Source organism: Chiloscyllium plagiosum, unplaced genomic scaffold, assembly GCF_037043375.1.
Source record: "Chiloscyllium plagiosum isolate Xiang-an unplaced genomic scaffold, Cpla_swu_hap1 HiC_scaffold_2, whole genome shotgun sequence".
NCBI lineage: Eukaryota > Metazoa > Chordata > Chondrichthyes > Orectolobiformes > Hemiscylliidae > Chiloscyllium > Chiloscyllium plagiosum.
The window spans coordinates 37,898,526-37,920,573 of record NW_028270140.1 but is presented as its reverse complement, the minus strand read 5'-3'; the positions used below and the strand labels follow the sequence as shown (position 1 = coordinate 37,920,573).

Genomic DNA, 22,048 nt, shown 5'->3' with positions numbered 1-22,048 from the left:
GCAGAGGGAGACGCTACACACTGCGCTCCAAAGCGGCAACAAGTTTCGTCCTCCCGCAGCCTCTCGTGCAAAATAATCACCAGCAAAGCTAGTTCTTCTCCTCTGCACTCTCTTTGCACACCCCGAAACAGCCTTTTCCCTCGCATTTTGCAGTCTCGTTTATTTTGCTTATTGCATTGTTTATTTGTGTTCTGGGAGGAAGTGGTAAGGTGGGGGTTGAAGCTGAAGTTGTGTCTTTTTTTTGTTTTGCAGTATTTGATTGCTCGCTCTCTTTTAATTAATTGTTACTTTCTCCCCCCCCATCACGCGCACACAGACACACACCTCCCTCGAGCCCAAGGTTGTTGCGAGGTGATGAGAGTGTTGCAGAGTAGCCGCTTGCTCCCGGGGGTTTTGCTGCGGCCGTTCTGCGCCCTGCTGCTGCTGCTGAGCGGCACTCCCGCTTCCCGGAGCGACGCTGAGCTGCCCTGCCAGATCCTCAAGCGCATCGGGCGCACGGTGCGCCTGGGCGCGGTGCTACTGCTGCCGCAGCAGCATCCCGGAGCCCCGCCGCTGTCCGGTCCCGTCAGGTCAGGGGCCGCCCGCGATGCACTGCTCCGGGCCGTGCGGCGCCTCAACGCCCGGGCGGCGGAGCTGCTGCCTTACAACTTGTCGGTCGAGTTGGTCATGGGCATGGAGACGGGCCTGGGGGAGCTGCCGGCGTTCGGCGTGCCGCCGGCCTCTCGCCGCGACCCGCAATCCTTCCTGGAGAGTGTCTGTCGCACGGTGGTGGTGCAAGGGGTCAGCGCCCTGCTGGCCTTCCCCCAGAGCACCGGGGAGCTGCTGCAGCTGGAGTTCCTCTCGTCCACCATCCAGATCCCCGTGGTCAGCATCGTGGGCAAGCAGTACCCCAGGCAGTCCAAGGTAAGGCACCCCGAGACTTTCAATGTGCAATCGCGGGGAGCTGAGCAACTCCAGAGGAAAGCAGTTTCGAGGGAGAGCAACTTTGCAGGCAAGGGCAAACGGTGCTGGTGATTTCAAGGATAGCCCCCTTTCGTTCCCAAAAGAGCCAGAAGCGGGTGGATGGGCCGAACGTGCTAACCGGTAAAGGTGAGGCGGGACGCGATGTGGAAATGGTGGCTGCTCTCCCGTGCCCGCACACTGACGAGTTCTGTTCCGGACAGCAGGAACGGTGTTGGACAGCTCCCTCATGGAGAGGTGGAGGGCGCATGGCCTTTTCCCATCCTGCTCTTTATTGGAGAGCTACAGGAGTCTGAAGGAGCAAAGAGCTCAAATGAAGTTTCATTATTTTGAATATCCACACATCTGCAAAAGAAATTTCGCTGTGTTTATTCGCATTTAATTGTGATTTGGGGCGAATGGACAGTCCGAGCTTGCATGATAGTGGTGGGAATGGAAGTGGTGCAGGAATCTAGATTGGCACATCAAAACGAATGGTGGCTGGAGTTCAGCTGATCAGGGTTAAGACATAGTTTGGTTGCAGCTCCTCTGTTTTAGACTGTAGTTATTTGCTGTCCAATGAGAGGTCTACACTACGGTAATTGTTAGATATGGAGACTCGATAGAGATTGCGCACTTTAATAAAACCAGAGAAATATATAAAGACTATTTGCAGAGAAAAGTGATAAAAATGACTTTTTAAAATAGTATTTGTACAGTTAGTGGGGAAGAGAAGTCCGAGCAACTTGAATCTTACCACTCGTATATTCGCCGAGTGGGATTTGAAATGCATATTTGCAGCTTTTTATTTTAAACAATGGCATTTATTCGATTACTGCATTCGCTGTCGAATAATTCCGGAACCAGTGATTGCTCGCGGCTGAAGTGAAAGTTGAGTGAGGATGAGGCAGCGGGAGCTTTTGCAGTTTGAGATGGCATTTCCCAGCGCCAAGCCTTAGCATTTTCCTTGATAATTCAGCAATTGTCGCTTTTGAGTGGAGGGGGAAGGGGATTCAGAATGTTTCTTCTTGTAGTAACTTTCGTAGCTTGCAGGAACTTAAATACTCTGGCGGAAGAGGGTCCTGTTTAAAGGACAGAATGGAACTGATGCCAAACGTGCCTCAAACAGTAAAACAAAACATTATTGCTATGAAATATAAACTCGAAACGGGATTCGGGAGACGAGAAATTTGATGTTAAACATCAAAATGGGTGTTTGATTAAACTACATGGTGGATCTGAACACTTCGCAAAATCTCAGCGCAGGTATTAAAGGACAAGGTGAAAATGATAAGATTTCACGACTAAGATTCGATTATTTCTTGGCCAGAAATGTATCTTTCTACAAGAACAACAGTGGAGCTGGAGTGAACACTGAGCAGTGGCAAGGTCAAATATTGGCTTCAGCTTGCTGGTCGAGCAAGAGAAATCAAAACTCCGAGAGCGAATCAATCCGGTGAAGTCTCAGTCACTGATAACTTGGCGCCGTGTGTAGTTGGAGAGACGGGCACATCAGCCCACTCTTCCGCCCCCACACACACTCCTTCCCCCATCACTATTTGTTTATTAAGCTCGCTCCGAAATAAAACGGGAAACCTTTTTATTCCCCTGTTCGCAATTGATGCAAAACCAAAAACAGGAGCCTTGTAGCAGCTCCAAACGTTTGTTCATTTCTGATTCAACTTAGACATCATTAGCTCTGCAGCAAAACTCGGTTCGCCCCCTCTGAAAATGAAACAAGGGCGCCTTCATTAACTATTTCAACACGATGTTTAAACAGCTGCTGATAAACGGAGCTGGAAGGTGTCTCTCGAGAAACATTTGCTCAAATGGACAACTATTTTTGCAGCATTGATTAAGCGGACTCTTTCAATTCCGTTGACTAACATAGGAAACCACCTTTGTGTGTGTTGGGTAGTTATCCCCGTGACCCTGACTATGGGGGGGTGGGGGGCGAGAATTAACCCGGTAGTCGCCGCATCTTCGGAAGGAAGTTTCGTGTCTGCGAGAAACCTGAGCGTTAAAATGACCTCCGAGTGACTTCTGTCATGTTATTGAGGCGGGATAAGCTCTGTGGTAGCAGCAGTGAGGAGGATCTGTGAACAGTGAAGTTGGAAAGCTCCTCTCTCATCAACACCAAATACAGTCAGCTCACTAATTTGGAAAGGAGACGAGAAAGCTGCTTGTATCTTTGTCACAACATTGTCTCCCCCTCAAAAAAAATGAATGAATTGGTCAGCGATTGATTCCAGAGCTGAGCAGCAATGACTGCAGCTTCCTGCTCCCCTCCCACCGATTTGGAGAGGACCCTCCAAAGTTCCTGTGGCCCAGCCGAAGCGACCTTGCCACGGATTTTGCAGCATGAAGCGGCGGTCTGCACAGTGCAGCCAGCGATTGTACGCCATTCCCCTGACAGCAATGCTGGCGCGGACCAGGAAGGGCCTGCAACTTTCCTCGGTGTTATTGTGTAGCAAGGATGAGAGCAGCTCGAGAGACACCTACCGTCTCCAGCGGCCAGGGTTCAATGGGGGAAAGATGGGAGGTGTAGACTGAACACGATGCACTGTAAATGACCCCATGAACCCATTGTTGGGTTTTGAGCTCGTTGGTCGTGTCTCCATTTGACTCTTAAGTCAACATATAAAACCGAACGTTTAAACATTACTAACTCGATACCGAATGGGGAAATGTGTTCACACCGAAATTGACATTATTTCTTTCTCCCTCTCGGGCGTTTGAGTTTATAACCACCACCCATCAAGGCTTAAATATCAATCAGATTTTACCCTTTGGACCCCGGAGGGGAGTCTGTTTTGTGTATTTACTTCCATGTCCCATTTTATTAGCTTCTTGATTTTCACTAGGTAACGTTTTCATCACCTCGAGTATCCCAGGCGATTATTGTTAGTCGCCTTTTTTTAAAAAAAAACCTCTTGTGTGATGGGTTTGCTTACAGTCCCGTGACGGTGATTGACCGCTGTTCAGCGACATTGTATGAACATCAATGAAAGTTAAATTTCCACTGGATGCCTAACGTTCACGGAGTTATCCGAGTCCTTTTACGACATAAATTGGGGCTGCCATTAGTCTGGGATGGATTCATTATCTACTCCTGGCAAACTGACAGCAGAACCTTGGAGCGAACCGGTTTCGCTGTTCTTAAACGTTTAGTGCTTTCATTTCGTTCATTTCGAGCTCAGCTAGTAAAGATTCAGAGCGCCATCTCATGGAAAGCACTCTTCGATAGAAACAGGTTAATCAGAAGTGTATCTACTGGAAACACCCTTTAGGTCTGGTGGCATCTGCAGAATCAACATTTCAGCTTGATAGCTCCTGATCCTGAAACAATAACTCAACGGTGTTCCGATTCCCAGCATTTGCTGTCGTTATTTGCATTTATTCAATATTTACTTTTATCTTGTAAAATGATCAAAAGTTGCTAGTCTTTTAGAAACTGATAAAGACAAAGCCGTTTAAAAAGTTGCAGGTAAAATCTGTATATTTTTTTCCAGTCTATTCCAGGCTATTTGTGTTGTAACGCTATTTGAAAAAAAAACTTAAAAAGTGATTGTGAAATCACGTAATAATGGTTACCTTTGAAAGATTTGGAAGACTACAATCCTAACCAATAAGAATAAAAGGAGGTTAAGTGTCTCGTAGTGATTTACAACAGGGATTTAATTCAGCAATACAGATAACATCAAATCACCAGAGCTTTAATGTTACAGCTTAAATTAAGCAGCATTTTTAAGGTTGGCTTTCTACTTGAAACATGCTGTCAGACATTTGCTACATATTTTATTGTGCAGTCTATATTTTAGCTAGAAGCTGTGTTGTCGAGTAATCTGATAAACAGGGAGTAGAATGAGTGACTAACAGCACAATCTGCTGATTGGCCCTGCAGTGTATTTTAAACATCTGTCCTAGTATTCGTGGTACTGTGGAAAACAATACATAAATGATATGAATGAAATGATTGCAAGACTGATAACTGTGAAGCAGAAACTGTAAACACGTCTCAACAAGTTACCGGTACTACAGCAACGTAGAAGTCACCAAGATTTTTTTAACATTAAAGTGCACAGCTGCGTAACTTGACACCAAGACACATGACTATATGAGCAAAGGTGACCAAAACAGAGCACAATGGAGAGGCTTAGGGAGGGAATTCCAAAGCTCGGGGTCCAGTATAGCAGCAGTGTGTAGCAATTCAAAATGGGGTTTGTGCAAGAGGCTGGGATTAGAGGAATGCAAAGACCATCAAAGAGTCAATAGACTGGAGAAGGTTACAGATCTGGGGTTAGACAAGACTGTGAATGAACTAAAGACGGGGATGAGAATTTGAAAAACATCAAGGGGCTTCTGCAAAATAAAATATGCCGAGGCACTTCCCAAGAACATTAGAAACCAGCATGACCAAAGCATGACATCAGGCTGTGGGAGGAGGAAGACTAGATTTTGGGCCAAAGCATATGACTAATGATCATCTTAATGGAGGAAAGTGAGGGAGAGAGGGTATTTGGAGCTCTGAGACAAGGTCCAATACTAATGATGAAAACTGAGAATGCCCAAGGGGCTGCAGAGATTAGACAAGTAAGGGATTGGAAAATTAAAAATGTTGCTTGACTTCTTGTGAGTTAAAACCTTGGCAGCTGAGTTTCGGATGACCTCAAGTGGGGAGAAAGTGAGGACTGCAGATGCTGGAGATCAGAGCTGAAAAATGTGTTGCTGGAAAAGTGCAGCAGGTCAGGCAGCATCAAAGGAGCAGGAGAATCAATGTTTCGGGCAGGAATGAGGAAGGGCTTATGCCCGAAACGTCGATTCTCCTGCTCATGACCTCAAATGTACCAAGAATCTTTTTGTGGGAAGTTAGCCAGAATGCATCAGAAGATTCTATCTTTTTTTTAGATTAGATTCCCCACAGTGTGGAATCATGCCAATTGGCCCAACAAGTCCACACCAATCCTCCGAACAGTAATCCATCCAGGCCATTCCCCTACTTTTATTCCCGAACTAATGCACCTAACATTATGGGCAATATAGCATGGCCTGACCTGCACATCTTTGGATTGTGGGAGGAAACCAGAGTACCCAGAGGAAACCCACGCAGACATGGGGAGAATGTGCAAACTCCACACAGACATGTGCCCAAGGCAGCACTGCTAACCACTGAGCCACTGTGCCTCCCTGTCTTAAAAGATGAAGACACAAATGAGGATTTCAACAGCACATGAGCTGAGCAATGTTTCGGAGATGAAAGTGTGCAAAAGTGTGGTCACAAAATCTCTCAAACATTACAAACAATCCCAGTTTACCCACAGAAGTGTTGTTGGATGGAGAATCAGTACAGGTCGGCATATACAAAGGGATGGGTGAATTTGATTTGGAGTGAATTTGGTGAGCCCGGGTTCACGGAAAGTGGAAACTGGCCAAGAGTATATCAATAGTCAAGTCCAGAGGTGTAGAATACAGTAGCAGATGGGCTGAGGCAATAGACAATGTTGGAGAGAAATAGTAGAGTTCTGCAGAAAGCCAGTGGTGAAGGCTAGAACTGGATCCAAACTTAACACTTTATTTTCTTCCAACTATTTACAGTTGCATCTTACAACCATACACTTCTTAACGTTTCCACACCCAACAAATAGGTGTTTAAGTCTGTAGCTATTCATAGGACACAAGTTAATGGTCACCATTTCCATACAATTAATGTACAATTTTTTCATTCATTCACAGGATGTGGGTGTCACTGGCTAGTCCAGCATGTGTTGCCTATCCCTAATTATTCTTGAAAAGGTGAATGAATGAAGACATATTTCCAAGTCAGGATGATGAATGGCTTGGAGGGGAGCTTGCAATTCCCCTGTATCTTTTGCCCTTGCCCTTGTGGCTGGCAGTATTGGTTGAGAAGTTGCAGTGGAAGGAGCATTAGTGAATCTCTGCAATGCATCTACACTGCAGCCAGTGAGTGTCACAGGTTTGGGTGTACAGTCCCCTAATTTCTTTACCCACTGGCAGTGACTTCCAGAACCAGAAGTTACTGTTGGCATACTGATTTAGTATGTGCAAAGCCTCTGCGTGGCTGCACAGTTTAGAGTGAGTGCTAGTGTTAGTACTGGTGGGTGCTGTGCCTGGATATATTGAGCTTCTTGAGTATTGTCAGAGCTGCTCATTCAGGAAAGGAGGGAATACTCACACTCCTGACCTGTTCCTTGCAGATGGTGAACAGGTTTTGGGAATCAGAAGGTGTTACTCGCTGCACGGTTTCTCGCCTCTAATGCGTGCTGGAAGCAATAGTGCATAGATGATTGATCCATTTCAGGTCTTGTCAATGATAACTCCAAGGATCTTGTTAGTGGGGGACTCAGTGGTGGTAATTCCACTGAACACCAAGGGCAGAGAACTATTGACTAGTGAACCTGAGGGAATCCTGAGGGACAAGATTTATTATATTTGGAAAGGTAAAGACTGATTAGGGATAATCAACATGGCATTGTGTGTGGGAACTCTTACTAAATTGATTGAGTTTTTTGAAGAAGCAACAAAGAGGATTGATGAGGACAGAGCAGTGGACGTGATCTACATAGACTTCAGTAAGGCCTTCAACAAGGTTCCTCATGGTAGATTGGTTAGCAAGGTTAGATTACACAGAATACAGGAAGAAATAGCCCATTGGAGACAAAACTGGCTCGAAGGTAGAAGACAGAGGGTGGTGGTTGAGGGTTGCTTTTCAGACTGGAGGTCTGCGACTAGTGATGTGCCACAAGAATTGATGCTGGGTCCAATGCTTTTTATAAATTATTTACATGTGAACATAGGAGATACGGTTAGTCTGTTTGCAGATAACACCAAAAAAGGTGGTGTAGCAAGGTTACCTCAGAGTTCAACAGGATCTTGATCAGATGGACCAATGGGCCGAGAAGTGACAGATGGAGTTTAATTTAAATAAACGTGAGATGCTGCATTTTGGATAGGCAAATCAGGGCCGGATTTATACAAAGACACGTTAGAGTGCAGCTTTATAGTTCCTTGAAAGTGGAGTCACAGGTAGTTAGGATAATGAAGATGATGTTTGGTATGCTTGCCATTATTGGTCAATGCATTGAGTATGGGAGTTGGGAGGTCATGTTGCGGCTGTAGGACATTGGTTTGGCCACTTTTGGAATACTATGTGTAATTCTAGTCTCTCTACAACAGAAACGATGTTGTGAAACTTGAAAGGGTTCCAAAAAGATTTGTAAGAATATTGCTAGAGTTGGAGGGTTTGAGCTATTGGGAGAGGCTGAATAGGCTGGTGCTAATTTCCCTGGAGCATCGAAGCCAGAAGGATAAAGATTTATAAAATCATGACGGACATAGATAGGGAAAATATACATGGTGTTTTCTTTGGGGTGGGAGGAGTCCACAACTGCAGGGGATAGGTTTAGTTTGAGAGGGGAAAGAGTTAAAAAGGGACCTAAGGGGCAATTTTTTCACGCAGAGGGTGGTGCATGTATGGAATGAGCTGCCAGAGGAAGTGATGGAGGCTGTTACAATTGCAACATTTAAAAGGAATTTGGATGGATAAATGAATGGGAAGGGTTCAGAGCTGGGCCAAATGGGACTAGATTAATTTAGAATATCTGGTTATCATGGACAAGTTGGACCAGAGGGTCTGTTTCCATGCTATACATCTCTATGACTGTAGGATGATGGTCGGATTCACTCTTGTTATAAACGATCATTGGCCAGCACTTGCATGGCATGTGTTACTTGGCATTTCTCTGCCCAAGCCTGGATATTGGACGTGGACTATTTCAGTATCTGTGGACCCATGAGTAGTATTGAACATTGTGCAATTAACAGTGAACATTCCCACTTCTGACCTCATGATGGGGGAAAAATTATTAATGTTGCATCTGAAGGTGTTGGGCCTCTGACACTGTGCTGAGGAAATCCTGCAGTGATGTTAAGTGACCTGTAACAGCCACAACTATCTTCCTTGGAGAGCTTTCTCCCACTTCCCATGATCTCCAGTTTTGTTACGGTTCCTTTGATGTCACACTTTGTCAAATGTTGCCTTCATGTCAAGGGCTGCCATTCTCAATTCCCTCGAGTTCAGTTCTTTTGTCCCTCTTTGGACCAAGACAATAATGAGATCCGGAACCGAGTGGATCTGGCAGACTGAGCATCAATGAACAGCTTATTAATGAGTAAGTGCCACTTTATAGCACTATTGATGACATCTGTGACTGTTGAAGATCACGAGTAGACTCAAATGGTAATTGACTGGGTAGGATTTTACCTCAATTTTATGGACAGGATAATTCTCCAGACTAGGCGAAAGTGAGGACTGCAGATGCTGGAGATTAGCGTCAAGATTAGAGTGGTGCTGGAAATGCAAATGCAAGTCAGGACCGAAACATCGATTTTCCTGTTCCTCGGATGCTGCCTGACCAGATGAGCATTTTCAGCACTACTCTAATCTTGACTCAATTCTCCAGACTGTCAAGTAGATATCAGTGTTGCAATTTCATTGGAACAGCTTGGTTAGGGCACAGTGAGTTCTGGAGCACAAGTCACCAAAATGTTTTCAGTATCCAGCGTCTTTAGTGGTTTTCTAATATGAACCAATCAAATTGGCTGAAGGCTGAAATCTAACATGTTGGGAAGGTCAGGAGGAGGCTGAGTTGATTGTCCATTTGGCACTTCTGTCTGAAATGCTTGCAAATGCATCAGTTGAATAACATCAGTAGTAGAGTGAATATGTGGCCTGAACTTTCAAAGAGTGGTGTAGTCATTCATAATTGATTGAGATGTGGGATGGAGTTGAGAACTAAGGAAAGGACTTTGTGGTGGAGAGTGAAGGAAATGGCTTCAGTCATCCTGATAATTAATTGGAGGAAATTTGTGTTCATTCAGTACTTAAGATTGCAGTTTGATAACTTGGTAACAGTGAAGGCAGTGAGAGATGGTACTGTAGCAGGGTTGTTGTAAACAGCATACAATGAAGCTTGAGATGTTTTCCAATCATAGTTGCCTATGTATCAATTGCAATTTTGAATGTCATTTCAGTGCTGTGGCAGGGAGGAAAGATTCTGATATGGACTTAAGGAAAATATTATTTTAAAGCCAACAACATGCTAATGTACTTTGGGTTGGAGATAATATGTTTGTAATGGCAGGAGAGCATGGTGTGTTTTTGGACAATGGGTTGGTGTTGCCATATTTGCAGGCCAACTGGACAGTACCTGACAGAGGGGGGCTATTAACAATATTGACTGACTTGGGAAGTGAGAACATTTAGGTGATCAGTTGGTAGGACTAGGTTTAAAGATTAATAAGATCCTCATTTTGTTAAATATTCAAAGATAAAAATCTTTTCATTGTATATTGCTAATTTAGGAACATTGTTTTTGAAATGACTCAAAGATATAAAGGTAATCCACCTGCACAAATTTCAGATAGTTGCCTAAATGAATTAGTATTCTTCATTTTTCATCATTCCTGAATATTTCACTTGCACTTCAAGAATTCAAGATGACAATTCACCCCAATGGATATATCTTTAAATCATTGTGAAGAGATCTGAGATTCATCATCTAGCATTTTTCCTATTCATGTATGAATCTGATACAATGTTTTTAAAGGTTAACTGATTCAAGAGGTATTGAGTGAGGCTATTCCTGCTCCATGTATTGGGTATTTTTCAGCTATTGAATATCAATCAACTGAAAAACAAACACTGCCTACCTTTTACCCTTCCTTCCCAGCCTGACATGGAGAAATCATAGCAGTTGCATCATCTCAATACAACCAGCTAACACACATGCAGTCCACGAATCAGATTGTGGGAATTCCCTTTGAGACTTGCATAGACTACAGAATGATAGCTTGGATGGGTTCCCAAGACTCTAGCCCAATTGCTAAGTTCAGACAGCATAACTTATTACATTTATTGTTAGTCTTGGCTCAGACAGTATCTTAGCCTTTAGAGTCAGAAGGTCAACGATTCAAGAGTGTTGAGCAATAAATTTAACCTGGCAGCTCAGTGCAATACCAGTATTACAGATGCTTTCTTTTGGTTAAGACATAAAACTAAAACTCTATCTTAGAAATAAACTATCACATGATACTGTCTGAAGAGCAGAAAAAAAGCTTCTCTGGTTTTCTGGCTAACATTTTGTTTCTCCCTGAACCTCCATCAGACTAGATTGTTTGATCAATTATCTCTGTACCATTTGCAATGTCTGTCTGTGCAAATTGACAGTACATTTATCTACAGGCTAAGTACCTTTCAATAGTTCTGAAATGCTTTGGAACATCATGAAGATTTGCAAGGTGCAATTACATATATAAATACTTTAAACTCTTCAGTAATTAGAGACAACCTATTGAAAGTATGAGTTTGAAGAACGTTGTTTTACTTACACCAGACCTGTTTTCTTTAAAATCCAAAAATTCCATTTTTGTCACTGTAAGTTGTAGAATTGCACTGACTAATTATAACAGTCTGGTGTTATAATTGTCGAGTAGGAATAAAGTTGTCCATACCAGTAGAGGGATTTTGTGTTTATGTTGCTGGGAATGTTTAGGGATCTGACACATTGTGCAAGCAGATATGATGTTACTGAACAAACTGTCAGTCAAACCATATTTTCAGGTATGACAAGCCTGGCAGCATCTTGCATTCCCTCTCAATTTCCTCTCTGTGATTGCTCGTGATCTGCATTGGCTCAAACTAATATAGTATGCAAGCTATAGAGACTACCAAATGGGCCAAGCTTCTATGTGTTGAATTCTGATACACACCCACAAAGGAAGTATGTTGTACCTCTGACCTTCATTGAACTAAGTTTAACTGAGCAGCAATATTTTAATATAAATTACCCCAAGGCCTTCCTAGATTAAATAGTCAAAGATCACAAAATGTAGCAATACTATTAAAGAGCAAAAGCAAGTGTCAAAAGGTAAACAGTAGAGTTCAACAGGGACCTTTTCTGGGAATTTTGACTACAGTATTGAGAATTATACACCAAATTACCAATACTCGTTACAAGGTTCTCTGTTCATTTTTGATAATCCATTGAGCAAAACTTCATTAAATATCTTGAGTCCATGTGAAGAACTATGTGGTGATGCAACCCAACCATAATAGTGATGACATAACTTTCACCACCAGTGGATAATTTAGCAGTTTTGAGTCATTAGTATGTTGTGGAAGAGTTAAAGAAAAAGGCTGTACTTTGATAAAGCTTCAAAATGTGTAGTTTTTTTCTAAAATTATTTTCAGTGGTCTAATGAAATTGATTGTGCAAGAGGCACTAAAGAAAGAGATAGTGAATTGTTCAGTGAAGTTTATAAATGCCAGAATTGTGCTGGGGAAATACATGAATACATTCACATAAATGAAGATCTAGTTTTCTTGAAAATAGGGCATAGTGCAGACAGTGAAATAGTGTCTCTCTTTAATTAGGTTATACCTCAGTATTTGACATCTTGTCTCCAGTAGTGAAGTAATTTTTTTTTTCTTAAACTTGAAGATTCTTTCTCATTAAACACAATGCTGGTACTGAAGTCCCTGACTAAATGGGAAGTGTACTGTTAAGGATCAGTAATATTTTTAATGAAGTTCACTTCCTCATCCTTTTTGTACCAGAGATAAAAGTGTTGAGGAAAAATACTATTCCCAAAAAGGAGAGATTCTCCATCTAATTGTTATAATATCAGCCATGTGAAAACCATTTGAACCATATCAATATAAGATGTGCTAACTATCCAACACTGGTAGTTCTCCTATAATGCATGTTTATTAAACGTGATTTGGCTGTAACATGTAAATTGCAAGCCTTTTTTCTAGAAAGCGAACTCCCATTTGCTGTTATGCTATTCCATTCTTGGCACTTACCTGAATAGCAAAAAGCAGCCTCAAGACCCTTTGACTGGAAAATGCAAATTCAGTGTATTCAGCCAAAACAGGAATGCAATCAGCTCTGCAAGCCCTGAAACCTAGCTTGAAACTGGGAGTTGTAGTGCACATTTAGAAGGAACTTTGTTTCAAGCTAGGGGGAGAATCTTGAGTAGAACTGAATTTCCCCGTCGTCATCACGTGGTCAATTGGCTCAAGCTTTTTCTGGTGAGAGCTTTGTGAAAGGTACAGTGCTGCAGTCAGTGATTTTAGTGTTAAAGTGTTATATTTTAATGAAATAATACAGAAAAGTTATGATTAAAAGATTTACTTAGACTGTACTATCATTTGTGTTAGGCAAACTATTATTTTGGTTTTGATTTTTACTGGTATTTTTAGCAGTTCGCGCCAACCTTGTTTTGCCCACAACCCCTATTATTTATATTGAGAGATTTTCTATAATAGTGTTGCAGTGAAAGATGACTACCGCATTATAGAAGAACTACCTGTTGTTGGTCCTATGAATGATTATCATTGAGCTGAATAAAGATTGTCAATCTTCTAAAAGAAGATAGATTGTTTTATCAGTCTAGTGGCTCTCTTTGGAACCTATCTAGGTTTATGAAAGAAAGCCTTGCATTTCTGTTAGACCTTTATCTCAGCTCATCCCAAATGAAAGTGTTGTTACTGTTGTAATGTGGGAAACACAGCATTCGGTTTGGACACAACAAGCTGCTCTAAATGGTAATCGAACAATTACCAGAAAATCTGTTTTAGTAATGTTGGTGAGGAATAAATGTTAATCAAGACACGAGTGAAGATTTGCTTCTTATGTTCAAGATGTGGGGGTGCCGGTGTTGAACTGGGGTGGACAGAGTTAAAAATCACACAACGCCAGGTTATAGTTCAACAGGTTTATTTGGAAGCACTAGCTTTCAGAGCGCTGCTCCTTCATCAGGTAGCTGTGGAGCAAAACCATAAGACACAGAATTTATAACAAATTTATTACAGTATCATGCAACTGAAATAACAGCAAACTAGGTTTGTTCAATATATCATTTCAGTTGCATGACACTAATCTTTTACTATAATTTCTGTGTCTTATGCTCCATAGCTACCTGAGAAAGGAGCAGCATTTCAAAAGTTAGTGCTTCCAAATAAACTAGTTGAACTTTATAACCTGGTGTTGCGTGATTTTTTTTACTTCTTCTGTTCAAGATGTTGCTGTGAGTTCTTGATTGTGGGTAGCTAGCCTTGATATAGCGTCTTGATGAAAAGGCAACACCGATCAATAGTGTAGCACTTTGTCACTTCTGCACTGGAATTTCACCTAGATTTTATATTCAACTCTGACTCCAGTGAATGCAGTACCTGCATTACAGACTTCAGTAATGTTGGATTCAAACGTTTGACATCAAACATACTTTACCATTGCAAGTTATTTTCTCTTATCCTATAGAAAAGACTATCATTTGAAAAACTGCCTTATCCATTTGGTTTCGTGGCTCAGCGCTGTATGAACATGAAACCCTCAAGGTCCAACTGCATAACTCAACAGTGATGGTAATGTGACTATTAAGCAACATATGTGGCCCAGTAAAATTGGAGAACTGATCTCCAAGCTGTCAATCAGATGATCACTGACAATGACACTGTCACTTTCTGAAAGGTCTCTTCAGTTGTCAGTCTCACCCCCAGCATGTATCTGACTTGAAAACCTTAGTAAAGGAAACTGTGCCAAAACAAATGGCAGATAACAGCTGTTTGATGCAATGGAATTGAGATGCAGTTATGAATATTAAATGGTTGACAATCCTTTGACAATAAAGGCATTCAGAATAAAACAATACAGAGTAAGTAAACCATTCAGATTATCCTATGTGTTTCATGTTGTAAAGCATCTGCTGCCAAACCTTCTGGTCTAAGCTGCAGGCATTTAATTGAAAAAACATGTTGTTGACCCTTTAGTTATTGTTTTTGGCTTGTGAAAATAAGCAAACCCATGTTTCAGAGCTGGGCTTAGAATATTTGGTTAATATATTGAATAAAATGCATTTCACTGGTGTACCCTTTACTGTTTGTTTATTTTCCGTGCTTAAATAAAACCACTTTCAAAAGAGAGGAAAATCACTTGGCAGGTTATGATGCATTGCAGAAGTAATGTGTTTTCTGTTACAATCCCTAGCTCTTTGGAATTATTTATCTGGATATCAGGGAAATAAAGATGGGCCTTGCATTGTAGGGAACATGAAGAAAACATCCAGGAGTGGCCACGGATGAGAGAGAATGAGCGGTGCGGTACCTTCAAGGATGACATCTATTTGGTTAGAGTTTCTGTCTTGAGTCATGTGATTAAACAGGCTGCTTCTTGACCGTCAGACGTCCTATGATGTAATGGTGTCCCCAGTTAGGATTATTCTTCTTTTTCCCCTCCTCCCACTGAGAACATGCCGAGTCTAACAATGAGATTTGAGAAAGTCATGCCCTTTTTAAAATGCAAATGTTGGTGTCAGCAAGGGATGGATTGGAAAGAATTCCCAAATTATCCTGCATTACATTTCTTTCCAGATGTGCTGTTTGAAAGAAGGTCTTCTGCCCATTGGATGGTACTATATTTGTAACTCCCTATCCAATATTGTACAAAATACATCCTTTGAGGTCTCATGTTGATGCTAAAAGTGGGTCTAAAATGGTAATGGAAAATTTGCCTACTGATTTCTCTGCAGAAAATGACAAGCTAGGGAAAAAAACTTATCGAAAGAAATCACTGTTCCTAAAGTTCTGTTTTTATTCCTAATCCAGTTCTCTTCTTTATCTTTCCCTTCAACCCCTTATCTAATTTAAACTGAAATTATCTCAACTACAATCTCTCAAATCTTGTAGTAGATTCCACAACCATAGAACACAAAAAGCTCCTTGCCCTCTGTTTTGATTTAATCTTCGAACCCTGTCCTCTCTTTTGAGACTGTGTAATTTATCTGGAAAAAGCCGTTTTTGTGTACTCCCTTTTTTATCCCTAAATAACTTCAGATTTTTTTTCACTTCTACATGTTTTATGTTTTCAGACCTCACAGTTATGATTAATTTATGTTTTAAACCCCTTCTTGATATCCTTTCTGCACTGTCTACAATTGTTTGTAGTACTCAACTGTAATGTAAACAAGATACTAAATAAATTCAACTTTTTTATTCTAAAAGATCTTGTCATAAAATCTGTGTTTGATCTAAATCTTAGTGACCCCAGTCCACTTCAGTAGCTGTTTTAATGTCATGAACCTGAACCCACAATCCCTTGAGTCTTTGTAATCTCTCAATTTTGTCCCATTCAACAGTCCTCCAATACAAACACATTTTCCTACAATCCTCGGAATTACTTACTGTCTTCTATAATGTTATTTTGCAAGTTGGGGCCTGTATCCAAATTAGGAAACAGAAATGGGTTTCAAGTAGAATTCTTTCAGACACCACAACCCATTTCTAATCATTGACACAAAAGAATCTTGAAACCTGTGGTACTGGAAAAGTCTTAAGTTATCTTAATGCCTAAATTCAAAGGATATGGAGGTGCCAGTGTTAGACTGGGGTGGACAAAGTTAAAAATCACACAACACCAGGTTATAGTCCAACAGGTTTATTTGGAGGTACTAGCTTTAAGAGCTCTGCTCCTTCATTAAGGTAGAGTTGGAGCAGGACCATAAGACACAGAATTTTCAGCAAAAGATTACAGTGTCACGCAACTTAAACGATAACGAAAAGTGTGGTGCTGGAATTCTGATGAAGAGCGCACGCTCAAAACATTGACTCTCCTGCTCCTCGGATGCTGCCTGATCGGCTGTGCTTTTCCAGCACCACATGTTTCGATTCTGATCTCCAGCATCTGCAGTCCTCACTTTCTCCTAACTGAAATACATTGAACAAACCTAGATTGCTGTTAAGTCTTTCATTTTTTTAGAATGGGTTTCAGGTTTCTGTTAATATGTAAAATATTAATATGTAAATCCCAGAACTTCTTTTAAGCCACATTCTTAAGACAACTTAAGGTTTTATACAAAAAGGTGACATCTCAGTACAGACAATGCAGTAAAGGTGTGAGATGAGAGTCTGTCTGTATCCCAATCTTGACTCAGATTGGCTCTACTTCTAAAGTAGGAATTTATAAAATGTTGCACGGATTGACTGCCTGCAGATTGTATCATTTTTGAGCAAAATACAATATGTCTGCAAATACAAATATGCAAATTCAATTTCACCACATAGACGTGTGTGTGCGCGCGCGCGCGCATGTGAGAGTGAGAGATGCCCTGGGCTTGATGTGTACTCAAACAGTCTGGAAATGTGTAAATACCAGATTCATCAGCCACACCCATGAGGTAGGGCAAAACATCACCTGATCACAATGCAACAGCATCCATACTCTGAAAACCAATCGCAACAGTGTCATCAAACCAGCAGATGAAGGAGGAACCATCATTATTCAGAATAGAATGGATTACTGCAAGGAAGTGTACCGACAACTGAACAACCAGGAACATTACAGGCAACTACTGGCCAATCCAACCAAGGAACACACCCATGAATGAAATAGATTGATCAAGACTTTTGATCCAGTCTTTCAGAGTACCCTATGCACTCACATCCCACGTACTTCTTGCGTAGGGGACTTCTAACACCTTTGAAGATACACAAAACCAACACACCTGGTCTCCCATCGTGTCAGGCAATGGAACCATGTCTGAGAATCTTTCTAGCTATGTCGAGGGCACCTTGAAACCCATTGTACAGTGGACCCCCAGCTTCTGTTGCGACACTACAGATTTCTTACAGAAACTCAGCGCCCAGAACCAGGAACTTTCCTCATCACAATGGACGTCTTAGCACTCTATACAATCATCCCCGATGATGACAGCATCGCTGGAACAGCTTCAGCATTCAATGCCAACAACTGCCAATCTCTGAGCACCATCCTACAACTTATCCACATCATCCTCAACCACAACATTTTCACCTTTTGACAACCAGTTCTACATCCAGACACACAGAACAGCCACAGGGACCATATTCACACCTCAACATGCCAATATTTTCATGCACAAGTTCAAACAAGACTTCTTTGCTGCACAGGGCCACCAACCTGCACTGTACACCAGATATATTGACAATATTTACTTGGACCCATGACAAGGAGTCACAAACAACTACAGAGTGATAGCAACAAGTTTCATCCACTATCAGACTTACCATGGACTACCCTTTTAGTATCTCGCATTCTTGGATACATACATCTCCATCAAGGAAAGTCACTCCAGTACCTCACTCTACCGCAAACACATGGATAACCTCACGATGCTGCACTTCTCTAGCTTCCACCTGGAACATAATAAAACACGGACAAGCCTTACGCATACACAGGATCTGTTCAGATGAGGAGGAATAGGATGGACATCTGAAGGTGCTGAAGCATGCCCTCGTTAGAACAGGGTACAATGCTCAACTCATCAACTGCCAGTTCCGATGTGCCATAGCCAGAAAAACATAATGACCTTCTCAGGAGATAGACACACAATGCAACCGATAGGGTACCCTTCATTGTCCAGTACTACTTAGGAGTGGAGAAACTACGCCATGTTCGTCGCAGTCTGCAACACGTTTTTAATGAGGGTGAGCTTCTCGGCAAGACCTTCCCTATGCCTCCACTTCTCACCTTTAAACAACCACCTTTAAACAAATATTAAATCTTAACAGACCATTGTTCGCAGCAGATTGCCCAGCCTTCAGGACAACATCGAACACAACACCATACAACCTGTCATGGCAACCACTGCAAGACATGTCAGAGTGTCGACACGGATACCACCATTACCAGTGGGGACACCACCCACCATGTATGCGGCAGGTACTCGTGACTCGGCCAACATTGTCTACCTCACGAGCTGCAGGCAAAGATGCCCTGAGGTATGGTACATTGGTGAGAACAAGCAAACGCTATGACAACAGATAAATGGACACCGTGCAACAATCACCAGACAGGGATTTCATTCCCAGTTGGGGAACACTTCAGCGGTCTGGGACATTCGGCCTCAGATGTTTGGGTGACCATCCTCTGAGCTGAAAATGTGTTGCTGGAAAAGCGCAGCAGGTCAGGCAGCATCCAGGGAACAGGAGAATCGACGTTTTGGGCATAAGCCCTTCTTCAGGAATGAGGGCTTCCTCATTCCTGAAGAAGGGCTTATGCCCAAAACGTCGATTCTCCTGTTCCCTGGATGCTGCCTGACCTGCTGCGCTTTTCCAGCACCACATTTTCAGCTCTGATCTCCAGCATCTGCAGACCTCACTTTCTCCTCAAAGATGACCATCCTCTGAGGCGAACTTTGGTATACACAACGAGCAGTGGCCGATAGTCAAGTTCAGTACCTATGACGATGGCCTCAACCTGGACGTTGGGTTCATGTCACACTACAGGTGGCCCCACTACACTATATACACACACACACACATTTTTACATACTCGCACACTCATGCACACCCTCTTATATTCACGTTCTCTCTCTCTCTCACACACATGTATAACCTCCACATTCACATCCACGCACACATCCTCTCACAGGCTTACACTCCATCACACCCACTCTGTCACGCTCATGCACACTCACACTCTCATTTTCTTTCTCTCTCTCTCTCTCTCTCTCTCTCTCATGCACACACACGTACATAAGTCAATGGAGTGATTTTGCATTTGCAAAATTGCGTTTGGAGACACATTCTATTTTGCTCAAAAAGCATACAATCTGCAGGCAGTCAATCCATTTAAAATTTTATAAATTCCTACTTTAGAAATAAGTATTCCTGAAGGGCTTATGCCCAAAACGTCGATTCTCCTGCTCCTTGGATGCTGCCTGACCTGCTGCGCTTTTCCAGCAACACATTTTTCAGCTACTTTAGAAATAAAGCCAATCTGAGTCAAGGTTGGGATACAGACAGACTCTAACCTCACACCATTAATGCACTGTTTTGGCTGAGATGTCATTTTTTTTTGTAAAACTTTAAATTATCTTGAGAATATGACTTAACTGTAGTTCTGGGATTTATATACTCGTGAACCGAAACCTGCAATCCATTCTTAAAGACGAAAGACTTAACAGCAACCGAGGTTTATTCAGTATATCATTTCAGCTGTATGACACTGTAATCTTATGCTCCAAGTTCTGTGCCTTATGATCCTGCTCCACAGCTACCTGATGAAGGAGCAGCGCTCCGAAAGCTCCAAATAAACCTGATGTGTGATTTTTAACTAAATTCAAAGGGAGAAAGAATTTGTACTGTATGATAAGGTGGCTATTGGATTGTTTGCCATTCATAATACACTAAGGAAGCTATTGTCTTCCATGATTTTGCTAACTAAAAGAAAGTATAATGGTGGGATGTGTGTTTTCTGCTTGCAGAGGACAGATGTCACTAAGAAATCAAGTGGCTTCTAGCACATGAGCGTGCCATGCATGACCCCAGTTGATCATCTTAAATTTGTTGCCCGTACAATTCCTGATACACGTCAAATGTTAAGCATTCTTTCGGGGGAGTTTTGTAAGCACAAGCTAATAGAGTACAGTAAACATTCCACACCTTCAACTGTTTGAAACGGGAATGCTGTTTGATACAATCTACCAGTGATTGGAATTTAGGCTTTATATACCTGGCATCATACTGGCACTGTATTTTCTTACTCATTTGTATTTTTAAGGCAGGAATACAATGTAGCTTGATAACAACATCCAATTAGTGGGTAATACTACTTGAGTTGCTACTGCCTAGTCGCACTGTGAAACAGCTAGCTTTATCCGTTGTGCAATCTTGTGCAACCCCCGAGCCTTCCAGGGCAATTTGAGGTGGAGGAGGAAGCATTCAGGACCAAAAGTGGCAGACTTAAGTCCATTTGTAAATTATTGCAATACATAGCAAGCAAGACTTGATTGAATTAGCCATTACCTTGCAGAATAGCCTTGCACCCAATTTTGGTGTTGTCAGTAGGGCTTGGGCTATTTGCTCTGCATTCAAGTTTCAGATCAGATATTGTTTGATGCTGTAATTCTGTTTGGTCCACACACATACCCAGTTATCAGTATCTGCTTAAAAATGAACTCAACACACTTTCTTTGGCATCTTCCAAACCCTTGACCTCTACCATCTTGAAGGACAAGGGCAATAGTTGCCTGGGTACACCACCATCTGCAAGTGTCTATCCGGTCTTGGAACTATATTGCCATTTCTTCATTGCCGCTGGGCAAATCATGGAAGTCTCTTCCAAACAGTACTTCAGTGTCTTTGTTGCATGAATTGCAGTGTTTGAAGAAGGCAGCTCACCAACTTTACCGTGAGGGCAAAAACAGTTGGACAATATGCTGGCCTAGCTAGCAACACCCAGACCCCAAGAATGATTTTGTTTTTAAGAATTGAAAGTCCTGTATTATCTATGGCCACTGGAATTATATCTGTTTTATACCTGGCATTGATGCAGCAAATTATTTAGTATTAAGCGTCAAATAAAAATGCAAGAATGATCTTCAACATTCATGCTAGGTGTGTAAAATTGACCCTTTTGACAATAACCTTCACTCTAGGCCCTTTGGTAACAGACGTTCCTGCCAGGAGTACTGTTTTTATCTCTCTTTACTCATTCCAAATGTATAGCAACTTTTTGATAACCTTTTAAATCACCTTTCCTGGTCCTGAGAGAACACTTCCAGCGTCTGTACTCTCTACATATTTTTCACAGCATAGGTTTTATATATTGTTTACAGTAAGTACAACTTATGGAAAAAATTGCTTTTATAAACTTTCAACTGTGATACATGTTCAGAGGAGGCAAAATTCCTGCCTCAAAATCTGCCTGTGACTGTAAATGCCATGCAGACTATACTGAGCAAGTGAAATCTGAGGCATGTTAATCCTTCAGGTTAGCGATGCAGAAAGTAATCCTCTCCAATTAGGTAGGTAATTATATTATTCATCAATTCTACTGTTGAGCTTTTAGTGTGTATACAACACTACGATTTTTGAGAAGATTTGTAGCTCAGGTTGAGATTCAGGTTGTAGGTTTGTTCACTGAGCTGGCAGGCACATTCTCAGACATTTCATCACCATGCTGGGTAACATTGTTCTGTCCCACTTTCTATTTATTGTCTGCGTTGGTTATGGTGGGTGATATCATTTCTGGTTCTTTTTCTCAGAGGC

General features: G+C 41.8%; 1 protein-coding gene and 1 long non-coding RNA gene across 2 annotated transcripts in view; one reads left to right on the top strand and one right to left on the bottom strand.

The window, feature by feature from the left end:
* The window catches only part of LOC148151863 (uncharacterized), a 120,781-nt gene that overhangs the window by 39,935 nt on the left and 58,798 nt on the right, over positions 1 to 22,048 (bottom strand). The gene's annotated exons all lie outside the window — the stretch shown is intronic.
* The window catches only part of grin3a (glutamate receptor, ionotropic, N-methyl-D-aspartate 3A), a 144,620-nt gene continuing 122,606 nt past the window's right edge, over positions 35 to 22,048 (top strand). The window contains exon 1 of the mRNA XM_043715600.2: positions 35 to 903. Coding sequence (XP_043571535.2) covers positions 355 to 903 — 549 coding nt within the window. The 5' untranslated portion in view covers positions 35 to 354. The remainder of the gene's footprint in view (positions 904 to 22,048) is intronic.